This window comes from Lepidochelys kempii, chromosome 4 (assembly GCF_965140285.1).
Source record: "Lepidochelys kempii isolate rLepKem1 chromosome 4, rLepKem1.hap1, whole genome shotgun sequence".
Taxonomy (NCBI): Eukaryota; Metazoa; Chordata; order Testudines; family Cheloniidae; genus Lepidochelys; species Lepidochelys kempii.
Window position 1 is genome coordinate 9,008,960 of NC_136383.1, and position 14,787 is coordinate 9,023,746.

Below are 14,787 nucleotides of genomic sequence, written 5' to 3' on the forward strand. Positions count from 1 at the left end.
GAAGAACACACATACCCGGGAGCCCATGACAGACAACATGGAGAAATTCGCTATTGAGACAATAGCAGCAGAGCAGAGTTGCAGCAGAAGCGGTGGATGACGATGGTTTGCAGTCCTACTGCACTGTCTGCTGAAAGCAGTATGGCATCCGCATGGAAAAAAGGCGCGAAACGATTGTCTGCCATTGCTTTCACAAAGGGAGGGGCGACTGACAACGTACCCAAAACCACCTGCGACAATGTTTTTGCCCCATCAGGCATTGGGAGCTTAACCCAGAATTCCAATGGGCAGCAGAGACTGGGGGAACTGTGGGATAGCTACCCACAGTGCACTGCTCCGTAAGTCGATGCTAGCCACTGTAGTGAGGACACATTCTGCTTAGTGTGGACATACGCAATCAACTGTATAAAATCGATTTCTAAAAATCGACTTCTATAATGACCTAATTTCGTAGTGTAGACATACCCTTAGACACCATAACTTTAGATCCCTATTTTTGGAGATCTTGGTCTTCATCTTGCTGTGCCTCAGTTTGTCATCTGTAAAATCAGGACAATGGCACCTCCGTTGTTTGTCTTATCAATGTAGATGGTTCGCTCCTTGGGGGCTGTGTATTACTACGTGTCGGTACAGTGCCTAGCACCATAACACCCTGAACTTGGTTAGCTCCTCTGGTCACTGCTGTATTTCAAATAATATTTCAATCTCACAGGCTTTCCTAATTGTTTATGTCAATTTGTAGGTGGTTTTAAGTCATTTTGTTCCTCCAGCCAAATTGCATCTGTAAACAGTGTCACATTAGTACTGAATTATTTTAGAAGACCCCTGAAGTCATTCTGCTAGTGCAGCACTCTTGTAAACTGTAATCAATGCATGAGACTGGCTCACTTCCTGATGTCTTAATACATCCCCAAGACAGATTCAGAGCCGGTGGAAACTAAGCTGTCATTGAGAATAACAACCTTCCTGCTTATGAAAATAATCTTCAGAAGGTGACTCATGATGCAATGTTTTCCTGAGTCTGCAGACAGCCTGCAGTTAATTTTAGCAGAAACATTCGGCTGAAGTCTGCCACTACTGAAGTCAGTTAGAGCTGGGTCAGGCCCTTCTCCACTGACAGGGTATAATGCAGTATGGGATAGAACAAACTGGGGTGGCTGTCCCCATTCCTAGCCACCCTGTAGGGGTGTCCCTCTTTTGCTCAGGTTACAAATTCTACTGCTCTGATATAAATGTTCCTTTTCCCCCCACCCCCAAGGTTATAAAAAAGGAAACTGGATTCTGGAGAGACTTTGGCTTTGGAATGACATGTCAGTACCGGTCTGATTTTATCAACATAGGTAAGAACGTGCACTTAAATAAACCTGCTTTAGAGATGCTGGCTCAGATTCTCTTCCCCAGTGCAGCCCCTTTGTGCCACTCCCCTGTGAAGGGAGTGTGGCCTACCACTACTGTACTGTGGCTATTCCTAGCTGCCATACGGGACCCTGGGGGCTGTAGCCAGCTGGCACACTTTAGAGCAGCCCCAAAGCTACTCTAAACTATTCAGGATCCTTTGGGCTCCCGAGCCAACTGTTAATTGTGCGATGGGGCACAGCTGAGAATCCAGTTCATTTACACTGTTCAGGGCTAATTCAGCCTGGGTATCAGAAATGTATTATGATGAAACAGCTGTTTCCAATATAGTCCTTTTAAAATTTTCTATTTAAAATGTCCCTTGGGCCCTTGCATTTGGAAGAGCTGAGGACAGCTTAGTTGATGGAGAAATCTCACTAGGTATTACAGAACTTCCCTCCTTGACATCTTCAAAGAGAGATGATGAAGAAACAGTGCCTGAGCTCGCTTCTTTCCGCACTGTTTGCAGTCAGAGTGAGCATCCAGTGCTTGGTTAACTGGGGTGGAAGGGAGAGGGATGTGTGGATCCTAGAGAGCATAGTGAATAGTGGGACCCAGTGAGTGTTCCTGGCCCTCGTGCACAGGAGTCTCCTCTTCATCAGATGGGAATTCAGCTGCAGATGGCAGGAAGGGTAAGGCATAGCTGTGACTGGTCCATGGGCCCACTGCTCCCTGGAGGCATTCACAGCAGGTACCATGCAGCCTGTCAGACCATTATCTTCACCCTGCCAACCACCAGCTGCACCATTGACAAATCCTGGACAAATCCTGCACCGCTGAGTGCAACAGCAAAACTCCCATTAGTTTCATCCCAAAAGGCACCTCCAGCCCGTAGCCCAGAGCTTTCCTTCTAGACACCACCCAACTGCCGCCCTGCAACCAGTGCCAGTGGTGAGAGAGGAGCTGCGTACGCTGCCCTGCTGGCTACCCAACTATGACTGTGCAGGGCCTATTTCAGAGTCCAGGGCTCTCCCAGTCCTTCCACCTCTCCTAGCCTCTCATCCCAATTCATAAACCAGAGTCCATGTGCTCACCTATATACCCAGATCCTGCAGCCAGCAGGGACAGGCTCAGAGATGTTAGGGGAGTCCAGAGAGCCCCTGTTGGCCATGTCAGTGTTGCACAGGACAGTAAGCCTTGGCCACACCTGCCTCAAGCTCTTGAGATGCAGTCAACGCTTCCTGTCCCACCCCAAGGCTGCTGGGAGTCTGCTGCTTGGCCAGGGCTCCCCTGGAGTAGTTTATGGCCTTAGAGTATCAGGAGCCACCAGAAACTCAAGTATCTGGAGATCCCCAAGCTGTGGTTGCTCCAGACATTCCCTTCTGGTACCAAGAGCTCCTCTGCAAGCTGCCAGGAGGGAGCAGAACTGCCTGGTGGGGGCTGGCTGTCAGAGCATGATGGAAAGGGGGAGCCCTCTGCCTGCCCCAGACGCAGCCCTTCCAGAACGACTGTCTGCAACCAGTCAGCAAGGTCAGAGCCGCCACCCCGGAGCAGGAGCGGAGGCAGAACTGGGAGATCTGGAGTCATTTCAGGCATTTCCAACCTGCTGGCTGCTTTAGCAGCTGCGAGGAGGCATCTAAAAACAATGCACGTGGGTGGGGAGAGAACCAATAACAGAGCCAGAGGGCTCCCTCCAAGTCCCAGGCTGTTTAGTATTGTGCTTTGAGTTTCCGTACAGATAGGAAGGAGAGGCATCTGGCCAAAGCTCTAACATACCAGCACGCTAAGAAGCGGTTTCCTGCCCGCCACCTGACAGCTAGCAGAACTACATCACTCCTCTCCCCCCGGCACAGCTCTGTCCCCCTCCTCCACACCAGCCCACACAAACAGATGCACTTTGCAGGGTATCCTGAAGGGCCGCACACCTTGCCTAGTGCAGCCCAGGTGCAGGAGCTCATTCACCAGCCCCGCATGGAGGACGTTCTGCCCTTGACTCCAGCAGAAGCTTTTGAAAATGAGAAATGCAAATCACAGGCAGGAATTTTTTTCCCCCCTCTGCTTCCAGTGGTTGACTTGCTTTCTGACTCTGCTCTGCTTTGCCCCAGCGTTGCAGAGGTCCAGGCTTATAAAGGAAATGCAACTGCAACCTTCAGCTGAGCTCTCGTTTAGGAAACAGAGCATGAATGTAAGTGCTGCTCGATGCAAACACAAAGCAGTTTGGTCTGTAGTGGCAGGTCGAGGGAAACAGACATCTAAAAATGTAGGATTGTTTGGCATTTCACGCTTTTTGCTGAAATTGGTCTAAATGTAAAGCGCGCCACAGCTGACGGCCACAAAGAGCTGGGGTGTTGTAGGGCAACAGAACCCCCGTTTTACAAACTAATTGGGGACTGAGGCATTCATAAAAATCAGAAAGTTCGTAAAATTGAACATCTCAAAATAACAGTAGGCACAGAGCACAAATTGCTGTGGGGTGCATGGCATTGCTTTCTTTTTGTTCTTCAAACCACTGCCAAGCGAATTCCAAATGTACTGGAGGCTTCAGAATGTGAAGGGCTGGCAACTTGTTCTTCACTGACCACACTTTCATTATGGGATCTTTTTTCTTCTGGTCAGGAAAATGGTTCATGTAACTGCTCATTTGTAAGACTGGTGTTGGAGGTTTTAATGTAGTTCTAGGCTTACTAGGAGGGATGATTTTCCTGGTTGCGGTTTCCATGTAGAGACCATATATTTCTAGCATTAATTATGTCTAATTTTCTTTGCACTAGGTGGCTTTGATCTGGACATTAAAGGCTGGGGAGGAGAAGATGTGCATCTCTACCGCAAATACCTTCACAGCAACCTTATCGTGGTCAGGACGCCTGTCCGGGGCCTCTTCCATCTCTGGCATGAAAAGCGCTGCCCGGATGAGCTGACCCCGGAGCAGTACAAGATGTGCATGCAATCCAAAGCCATGAATGAGGCTTCTCATGGCCAGCTGGGGATGCTAGTCTTCAGGCATGAGATTGAGGCTCACCTCCGCAAACAGAAAACCAGCAGCAAAAAGACATGAAGCCAAACCCCAAAACTAGTTGGTTGTATTTTCAGACTGTAGCTGCTTAAAGAGAAAAGGAGCGTGCAACATCTGGAGCAGAAAAGCTGGAGCTGGCAGGAAAAGGAAGACAAAAGAAAACGCTTGCACTCCCTTTTCTTTCCTTCCTTAGCAGAGCTTTTGAATATGCCATTTAGCCTGCTTTCCCACACTGGCTCCTGCCATGGAATTGGAGACAAAGGCGGAGCGAGAAGAAAGGTGGTAGAAACCAGTACCTTGTGTTTGATACTTGTGCGTCCTAACAAAGGGTGTGTTGCGTTTCACTGAAATATCCAGATGTGATGACTGCTGCCCTGATCCTGCAAAGACTTATGTCCATCTTTAATATACTCTAGTAGGGTTGCTCATACATCTAAGTGTTGGCAGGACTTGGCCTTGCGTGGCCTATGTATTCAAAAGTGAGGAATGATTTTAGGTGTCCACCCTGACGCACCTAAAAGGGGCCTGATTTTCAAAAAGCACAGAGCACCTGCCCTTCAAAAAACACTCTTTAAAGGTGGCTCAAGTAACATCCAAAATCAGTAGTCACATCTGAAAATTTAGGCCAGTCTTCAATAGTTAGAGACACATTCACATTTAGTTTCATAGAGATAAGCGTCTAAGAAAAGGCTTTCTAGAATCTAGAAAGCTAAAGATCTAAGTAAAATTCCAAAATGCTGGAGCATGGTGTCATACTCCACTCTGTACATTAAACCAAAAATGAAAAGCCATAGCTTGGAGCTTTCTTCGGACTAGTTTGTTACCGTGTGTTCTGTTCTAGAGAACTTTTACGTATCTGGGTTTGTTTTAAAGTGAGCATTTGTTTGCTTGTGAGTTATTTTGTGCAGATGTAAGTTTCCTACTTCAGGCCTTACTGAGAAATAGCACAACCTTCCTCTACATTTTGAAAATGGTTTGCCGTTTAGATCATAGATCCATAAATATATCCATTTCTCTCGCCAGTCAAGTCTCTATCCTGAAACTGGTTAGCAGGTGGAAATGCACACCTTCTTTCTATTGGAGACATGGTGAAGAGAATTCACTTAGCTGAAGTGAAGGAGAAACTGTTCTATTCCAGTAGAAAAAGGAGCATAATTTGCAATCTGATTTAATGAGAGACTCTAAATAATGAATATTGTACATAAGAACAGCCATACTAGGTCAGACCAAAGGCCCATCTGGGCCAGTAGCCTGTCTTCCGACAGTGGCCAGTGCTAGATACCCCACAAGGAATGAACAGAACAGGTACTCATCAAGTGATCCATTCCCTGTCGCTCATGCCCAGCTTCTGTCAAACAGAGGCTAGGACCAGAATCCCTGCCCATTCTGGCTAATAGCCATTGATGGACCTAATAGACACCAAAATGAATGAAGGACCTCTTTAGGACTTGTTTATACCAAAGTATTCAGTATAAACCAAATCTAGTATTTTACCCAATGCATAGTGGAGTTTTTTGTAAGTGATATAAGAAATACATTTTATGAAGGATTAATTGGAGCCTCTAAGACTTGATACACTGACAGCGTTCCGAAGTGCTTCCCAGAAATTGAGCTGCTTTTTAATTTTAAGAGTTTTGTTTGATAGTTGCATCCAGCACTGTTCAAAACATGTCTTATTGCTATCATAAAATATTTTCTTTTAAGGTTGACTGTTTCTTTCATCATTTTAGATTTTATTAACTAACAGATGCATGGGCTAGCTGTTTGCTTTCCTACTGTTTTCCTATCTTGATCTCATTGTTCAGTAGCTTCAGATTCTTTCAAGCCATTTGGGATACAAAATTGTATTATTATTTGTGCGTTTACCAGGTGGAAAGCCAGAATGTAAGACAGTACCGTAACAATGAATAAAATAGGGTTTATATGGACATTGTGCAGAAGGCATACTACCTCTCTGAAAGCATTCTTTTGCAAGGGGGACACACTGAGAACACCCTATTGTAAGTACCGTTTTTTACTTGACACTTTTAATTCTAGAAAGTATGCTCAGTTTTTTTAAAATGTGGTAGAAATGAGTAATAGGTTTTGTGAGACAACTTGATTATCGTGTAGGCCTATTGAATTAAAGGGACACCATTCAAATAGCTTAGCCCTAGAACCTCCCCTGCCTTTAAACACGTGCTGGAGAAATATCAAATGGAAGGCTTTGGCTTCTAAATAGCTCTTTTACAAAGAGTTAGCACTGAATGCTTAGAGGAAGAATTTCAGAGACTTTTGTAGGATCTTCCAAAAATGTTTGTATAAGCAGGCTAATTCTGCAGCACCAGCTATGTAAGATGTCCTGTTTTCAAATCTATGAAGATATGATTGATAAATCTGTGCACGAGTAGGGGAGAAAGCAATAGGCTTATTTAATTCACACCCTTTATACACCGCAGATGTCTCCACAGCCCCCGTAAACTGACGTGAGACTAGGTGCAGTATCTGAGATAGTGTCTGAAGCTCCCGCCCCCCAAAATGTGATTTGCCTGACCATCCTACCCCACTTGTGCCCTGTGTGTGGGATGGATCTGAGCACCTTTAAGTTTTAATCCATCCCTGCCCCTGGAGTAGTATCTTCATCCAGCCCTTTTCACACCACTGCAGGCCAAGCTTTTCCTGTAATCCTGCTGCACTTTGGCTGCAGCAAGGCTGTTTCAATCACTCTGGTGCTCACTGCGGTGGCCCCTGAATGCAGATGCAGCTTTGGAGAGTAATGGCACTGCATTAATGAGGAGGTGAGGAAGGCAGCCAGCACGTAGGAACTATGCTGTTCTCTGGACATTGTGATTAATTGCAGTTTGCACCTCTGTAGAAGTTAGACAAAGCAAGGACAGGAGTGGAGTGGGGAAGAGAGAACAGAATCCTTGTTAATTACTCCTCCAGCATAGGACATGTAGCTTGTTCTGAGAGGCCAGTTCTAGCTCGACACAATACAGAAAGTAGCCACACTAACTGTACAATGCTAGCTCTGCCCTTCCTCCTCCTGGGAATGCCTGCTCTTGATCCTAAGGAGGTGAATCACTGATACTTTCACCTGTGTGCACTACTGAGAGAACACAAACAGCCAAAGCAAGAATTCTCTCTCTCTCTCTCTCTCTCTCTCTCTCACACACACACCCCACCCCCCAAACTGTGGGCTGCATGGTCCACTAATAGGGTAGGAGGTGCCTGGCCTCCCTGCATAGTTGCATTGCTACTATCCTTGGGCTCTGCAGAGGGGACGACTCTTCCAGGGGAAACAGCATTTCAAAAAGCTGGAGCAGCTGCCACGCTCATCCTGAGGGCCCAGCTAGGAGGCAGAGTTGTTGACTGGTACTGCTGAGCATCACAGGATAACGACGGACAGAGCTGGGAATCTGGCCATCCGGCTTCTCCAGAACTGGAACACATCCTTGTTCTGCAATTTTTGAACAGCTCCAGAGTCAGCTCGATATTCAGTCTGTGCCGGAACATTCAGTTTCAAATCCCATGGACTCAAAAACGTCAAGGTGTTTTGCTTGATTTGGCTCAAATTCCTGCACTGAAGAAAGCGGCAGGTTGGCAAAAGCAGGTGGCTAAGTCAGTGTCTGGTATGACTTCTTTCTTCTTAAGCTTCCCAAAAGTGCTGTTTTTGTCGGTGCATGTTGGCAGGTTTTAGAGTGGCTCTCTGCTCACAACACAAGATAAGGCATGTCATTTTTCACTTGATGAGCATGAACTGTGGGCTCTTCCTAAGCTGTAAGAGTGTTTATGATTCAGAGGGCAAGCTTTTAGAGCCTGGAATGATTCAATAACTGCTGCGGATTGGCAAAGATCAACAATCTCTTAAACACTTGACCTACTGCTATGACCATTCTCCTATGTAAAAAAACCCTTAATCCTCAGCGTGTTGTGATAGAGGTTGCCTCTACCGTGTGGCAAGTGGTTAAGCAGCATATACATTTTAAGACCAGAAGTGTCCATGGTGATCATCTAATTTGCCCTCCTGCTTAGCACAGGGCATAAAAACTTCACCCAGTCCTTCCTGCTGCAAGGTCATCTCTTGTTGCTGGGCTAAAGTGTATTATTTTTAGAACGACACCTTCTCTTGATTTGAAGGCTTCAAGGGATGGAGAATCCACCACATTCCATAGGACACAGAATAGAAGAAAGGTGTCAGATACCCTTTTCAAAATGACCTGAAGGACTTTGTGTTGATGGTTTTCTTAAGTTTTTGCAGAACAACCCCAAGCCACATGGAAGAGGAGAAATGAACAGGTAATTTACACTCAAACTGGACTGATTTTTGTTCACAATTTTGAAGATCACAGAGCTTGCAAGTTCTCATCTTTAGTGGAGGGAAGGGAGATACTTCATCTGATTTTCATAATATGCACCAACAACCCTGGTACTGATAAGACACATTTTAGCATCTCTTTGAGTCTGTGCCTTGATATTTCATACTGCAGCTCTCTAGGACAAATACAAGTTCAGCTGTTATGTCAAAGAAAAGTAGAAGGCCCAGCTACATTCAGCATGAGCAGTTATCTCAGAAATGTGCCTTAGTGTGATATGCATGAGATGTGTTGACAGGACTTCGATAAACAGTTACATTACAGAAAGGAGCCCGGGTACTTTATTGGCAGGCATGTCTCATTCTTCATGTCAACATTAGACTTGAGTAATACTAACAGTAAAAGGCTCCCCAGGAGGTTGGATGTAAAATAGCCCAGGCTCTGTGTGCAAGAATTAAAACTTCTCAGCCAGATTCCAACTTGGTTTCTTTATTTAAGAAACTTGCTGTTTCCCTCCCATCTCCAAAGGGCATCATTCTTCCCCCTGTGAAGAGGGGCCAGCACAAAGCTTAGCAGCACTGAGTAAGCCCCACTGGGGCCCTACCTTCAGGGCTTATGTGGGCTCAGGCACTGCAGAGGTCTTGTGCTGGCCCCTCTGCATGGGGTGGATTTTATGATGGACCCCATCCTGCAGCACATTGAGCGACCGCTCCTCCCACTGACTCCAGAGGACTCAGCCCCTTGCAGGACTGAGCTGCAATTATGCAATTTACCCCTAGGGGGCCAAGTCCCCTCCTTGATGTGGCTCCACCCTCTTTGAACAGAGGTGACCCCTTTTGGAGTTTAAAATACCAATTTCACTGCACATCTGGCAAACATCCCACATCATCACATTTAATGGCAATTTATGCTGCAATAGCTGAGGGCAAAATGCAGCTTAATCAGAGAGAGCCCATTTACGCCAACTGTCACTAACACATGGCAGTATCTTCCTTCTCTTCCTGAGCTAACCCTACTCCAGTAAGGTTGAAGCCGCCAGCGCTCCTTCATGGCTTGCTAGGCTGCTGAATGCTGCGGCCTGATGCTGCTAACAGAGAGCAGCTCCCAGCAGTAATTGCCCTTTCCCTGCTTTGCTGCTAAACATTTTCAAATACAGACACTTGTGCGGAGTATTTCACTTCATCGGTGCTGGCTGGGCATTTGGGGGTCCGTCTCTCGGATAACAGTTCATCTGTTCATTCGGGGAAGGCATGGGTGTGTGTCACAAGGTGGGAACGGAGGCTTTCACTCAAAGAGATCAAGGTAGTCAGGTTCCGGGCCCTGCTGGCCACATGGGTAAAGTAGCAGCTCCTTCCCCAAAGAAGTGATGGGCTCCTCCTGTTGGCCAAAGGACAGTCGTTAAACTCCACCGTCTGAAATGAACACAGATGCACTTAGGGGCTGATTGACAGCCCGTAGGGGTCAAGAGACATCTTTCCATGGACTTTGAGCCAGCCCAATTGGGACTTAGCCCAATCATCTTTCATTGATATTGTTAGGGCTCAGTTCAAAGCCTGCCAGAGTCAACGGAAAGGCTCCTGTAGATTTCTGTGGGCTTCGGATCTGGTCCTGTACTGCCTTGGCCGGGCCTCACATCACAATTTAAATGACGAAATCCAACACCCTCAGACTGAGAGGAGCTTTAACACTTCGCTCTGCCTCCTCCTTGGCAGCAGCCTCCCGACAGCCGGTTAGCACTTTGGAGCAGGGACGGTCTTTTTCCTCTGCTGCAACACAGGTACTGCAAGGCATCAAGCCAGCCATGATCTACCTCCCCTTGCTCACCCAGACACTACAAAAGTGAGCCAATGAGACTGCTACCCACCCTCCCTCTTCAGCTCTGGCTTCCCCTTGCACGCCCCATGTTTCATTCTTCCCCACTGGTAGCAGGAAATGGATTCTCATCTGTTAAAGCACCGTGCCTGGGGGGTGGGTGGATCCAAAGGCACCAGCGTTTCTTTTTGCTACCAGTGTGGGCTTCGCTAGTAGGAGCGTCTCTTTGAGAACGGTAGTGTTACTTAAGGACGTTTCAGGTGTCTCTCATCTAACATGGGGTGATATTCACCCCAGGTAGTGGCCTAACCAGCATTTAAGTGTCCTGTTCTGAGAACAGAGGTGGAACAAGCACGTTGGTTTTGTGCCAGCCCTCTGCCCAGGGGTGAGCTTCCCCAAACACCAACTCATTATTTCTCACTGAAATGGGCTTGAAAACCAGTTTAAATACATTCAGTGAGTTGGCGCCTCCTGTCAGTAGGAGCTGTACCCTCACCAAGTGACACCGGCAACGTGGGAGTCCCATAGAAACAAGATCTGCTTCCATTCTTGCTTTACAAGTTGGCTGTCTTGTCTATCACAAGCCAAAACCCAGCCTGCAGTGTCCCCAGAAACACCTTCTCAGAGCGACTGAATGTTTAGGAAGCTCTCAGATGGTGAAATTCAGTCCTGTGCAGAGGGGCAGCACAAGGCCAGCTGCCCAATAAGTGCCACCTATGCCTTCACGCTAGGGTTGATGTGATGCATGACCTGGGTGCTGCACCAGGGCAACCCCCACCCCAAACACACACTCCTTCCAACTGGCCCTCTGCTGACCACAAATGACCTTCATTAGCTCCACTAACTGATACCCACTGTTGGAGCTTGGCACATGAGAAATACGGACTCCTGAAGCCGAAGCAATGGGAAACTATATCAAAGAGAGGCCCAGCCTGCTTCACTCCGCTCTGCTCGGCACTACCTTTGCTGCCCGTGATGCCTTGCTTTTATCGAATGGAAAGGTGATTTATTGCCCTGTAACCCTACAATTCCTGGCACACAGTTGGTTCATGGAAGGGAAAAATGTAGGGACAGTTCCAAATCATGTAACAAGTTTACCAGAAAAGCTGGTTTGGTTTGTTGATAAACTTGCCTCTGCCTGCTGGTGGCTTTCATTTGCATTATGGTAACCTGTGCTCGGTGCTGTACGGACATAAAGAGACAGCCTCTGCCCCGAAGAGCTGTAGGCCAGTTACAAAGATGAATTGTTACTACAAGCATGGAGAGGGGCTCACCTTGTGGTAGTTGACAAGGTCGGCCAGCGTTGAATGCTGCAACTTGTCCACCCCCAGGAAGCTGTAGGAGTTGCTGGAGGCGTCTATTAGAAAGTGCTTACAGCCCTCCGGGGACAGATAGGAGAGTGCGTAGCCTTTGATTTTTTCACTGATCCGGACCAGAAAGCTCCCGAGCACCGATTTGCTCAGCAGCTCCTCTGCTTGCCGTAGGGTTACGATACCTGCCAAAACCAAACCAAAGAGCTCAGGGGAGAGAAGCAGTTTGGGGGGAGTGGAGGGCTGAATGTAACACTGCTAAGGAGGATTCGGTTTTAACCCTCAGTCTACACTAATCTGTAGCATTGACATCATGCTGTACGTCTCAGCGGGACTTCACAACCTCACCACTTTGCTGTAGGCCAGATTGTGGCCGGGCTAGCAGGAGCTGCACAGCACGGTCGGGTAAGGGGGATAAGAAGGGAGGCAGATAAATACCTTAGCTAGCTAGAGTAGGCTGCTGGTAAAGTCTCCACATACAGAAGCCCTCGCTGTCCTTCAGTAAATCCACTTACCTAGGGTCTATAGTTTGTTTTCATTGCTTAGTCCTCTCGAGGAAACGCACTCACAAGTAGAGAGACCAAGCACGCTGGTAGGGGATGCTCACGCCCATTCTGTTTTGCACAGAACTCATGTGTATAACATTCTTGGTGCCCCTTCAGAGTCTTTCGTCGCACGTGAGTTGTTCCCGTTGGCACTGGCTGTCACATCAGCCGAGAGAACAACTCTGCTCACGCCCACATGGAGTGAGTGCACAACGTGTGGGATTTAGTGTCTCAGGAGAGGTCTATGCTGCAATGAGAGGTGTGATTGCCGCTGGGGCAGGGCACTAGTTTTAATCCAGTTAGCATGACTCAGAACAGCAAAGACGTCACAGCAGTACAGGCCAAGAGTGGGTAGCCAGGGTTCCTGCATGACTACTTTTAGCCACACTAGCTAGATTAGAGCTCGTGCAGGTCGGCCGGCCTGCCTGCCTGACTGCAGTGGAAACGTACCCTTAGATGCAACATACATTAATATTACATGATTGCAGATGTGCTCTACCAAGCAAACACTCCTCACTGAAGTGCTCAGTAAAGGGACCCAATGATTTTGACATTTTTAAGGTTTGTTGCTTTTGCTTGGTCTAGAATCGTTGGATCAACTCCTCCATGGCCACCCCCACCCACCTCCTTAAGCCAGGACACGTGCTAGGGCCTTACTTCTTCCCTTAGTGGTATAGTCAATACAACTCTGGGCTCTTTTCAGCTGCAGATCTCAAAGCAGGTGACGGAGAATGGTTGAGATCTCTAACCCCATTTTCCTGGTGGGAGACGGAGGCAAAGAGTGGAGACGTCACTTCCCCAAGTCAGTGGCAGAGGAACAGAACCCAGGTCTGCTGAGTCCCACGCTAGTGCCCTATCCCTGATGGCACTGCTCCCTGCCAAGTGCCCTGCTGAGGCTTAGCTTAGAAAGCAACACTTCGTGTACAGAACGTGGAAGGTCTTTTAAGCCAGTCCAATAAGCAGCCAGAAGCATCAAGCTGTGAATTACATTTGCCGTTTGGGCACAAGTTTCCATCCAGAAGAGTGGATCAACTGGGAATGCCCTCCTGGTGGGGTGGGAAATACGCCCCTCCTTTTCTGATAGGCTAACTCTCCTTGGTTGGCTTTGTCCCATTAGCAGGGGGTGGCAGAGCAGACACAGGGAGCCTGTGTGATTGGCACAACATTTGCAAAACAGCTGGCCAGGCCTGACGTTCTTGCTTTGAAAACATTTTCCTTCTCCCATGTGGATTGCCTGCCACAGCTGACCAGCCCCGTCTACCCGATTAGAGGGGCAGAGAGGGGAAATGACTTGGCCAGGGCTCCCCCAGCAGGTCTCTGGCAGAGCCAGGAGTAGAATGCAGGGCTCCCAAGTGCCAGGCCTGCCCCCTCTGCACTGTATGACGCTGCCTCCCCAGCTAGATCTCCTTGCTGAGAGGGACTATCAGCAAAGCACTTTGCAGTCACTTTCTTTAATGGATTGGAAGAGGTTGACCAAATTTGTTCCTACCCATTCTGGGTCATCGCTCTACCCAGCATGCCTCTTGCGCCTTGACACTGTCTTTCCTTGGTGTCTATTATTTGTATTGTGGTAGGGCCTAAGTGCCCTAGTCATGGACCAGCACACCAGTGCGCTAGGTGCTTCACAAACAGAACTAGCCGGCAGCCCCTACCCCAAAGAGCTTGCAGTCCAAGTGTCCACACCATATGATAAATGATCTTTTAGGCCTGATCCAGCAAGACGCTTAGCACCTGGCTTTAAACATGTAGTTGCTCCACGGACTTCAAGTGAAGTTGAGGATCTGGCTGAAGATTTTCCACTAGTGGGAGGCTGCTCACAGGGTGAAGGGAAAGGTGCTGTCCATGATATATAGCAGCAGGGTCTGGCAGCGAAGATTTGGCAAGGGGACACTCAGTATAATGTGTGAGCTGCCATTTGTCTGTGCTCAGCGTGGGTTACCGTTGTGCTGTTGGGGCACACGGTGTCTGGAGACGTTTCTCAGACTGGGAATGGACCTGGCCTGGGGTGGCTTTCCACGGACCACTGTCCTAGCGCAGGAGAGGGGCTGGGAAGCTGCAGCACTCACCATGGAACCAGGGTGCTATCCTGTCCGTGGATTTCTCATAACCTGCCCGAAGAGGTAACTGCTCTTCTTTAAACCACCTGATGATGCTCTCCTGGGTGGAAGTGGAGATGGTCCTCTGCACGCCCGGATTCCTGCGGTTCCAAGAGACTCGTGGTTTGTACAGTGAGGTCACACCCCAGAATTCAAGTTCTGAGCTCATCACAGCAGTGTCTGAGGCCCAGATGCCCAAAGGTATGTAGGCAATTAACTCCCATCAAAATCAATGGCAGTTAGGCACCTAAATACCTTTGAGAGCCTAGGCCTGAGGACCTAAGTTAGCTTTGCCAAAGAGCAGCTGCTTAAATCTTGAGGCACGGATGCTCTCTGGTTAGATGGATTAAAGCTATCCTAATACAGATCTTACGCCAGGGT

General features: G+C 48.0%; 2 protein-coding genes across 10 annotated transcripts in view; one reads left to right on the plus strand and one right to left on the minus strand.

Annotated features, from left to right (window-relative positions):
* CSGALNACT1 (chondroitin sulfate N-acetylgalactosaminyltransferase 1) overlaps positions 1-6,284 on the plus strand; it is an 84,793-nt gene extending 78,509 nt beyond the window's left edge. For all 3 annotated transcript variants that reach the window (XM_073340300.2, XM_078852416.1, XM_073340297.2), the window contains 2 exons: positions 1,259-1,340; positions 4,107-6,284. In XM_073340300.2, coding sequence (XP_073196401.1) covers positions 1,259-1,340; positions 4,107-4,390 — 366 coding nt within the window. In that variant the 3' untranslated portion in view covers positions 4,391-6,284. The remainder of the gene's footprint in view (positions 1-1,258; positions 1,341-4,106) is intronic.
* Positions 1-14,787, minus strand: part of SH2D4A (SH2 domain containing 4A) — a 106,600-nt gene that overhangs the window by 66,312 nt on the left and 25,501 nt on the right. For 4 of the 7 annotated variants that reach the window (XM_073340311.2, XM_078852419.1, XM_078852418.1 and 1 more), the window contains 3 exons: positions 14,377-14,507; positions 11,730-11,950; positions 8,962-10,020 (listed from right to left, as the gene is read on the minus strand). In XM_073340311.2, coding sequence (XP_073196412.1) covers positions 9,928-10,020; positions 11,730-11,950; positions 14,377-14,507 — 445 coding nt within the window. In that variant the 3' untranslated portion in view covers positions 8,962-9,927. Of the gene's footprint in view, positions 1-8,961; positions 10,021-11,729; positions 11,951-14,376; positions 14,508-14,787 lie in introns of those variants that run through there. The other 3 variants (XR_013635649.1, XM_078852421.1, XM_078852420.1) reach the window with 1 other exon arrangement.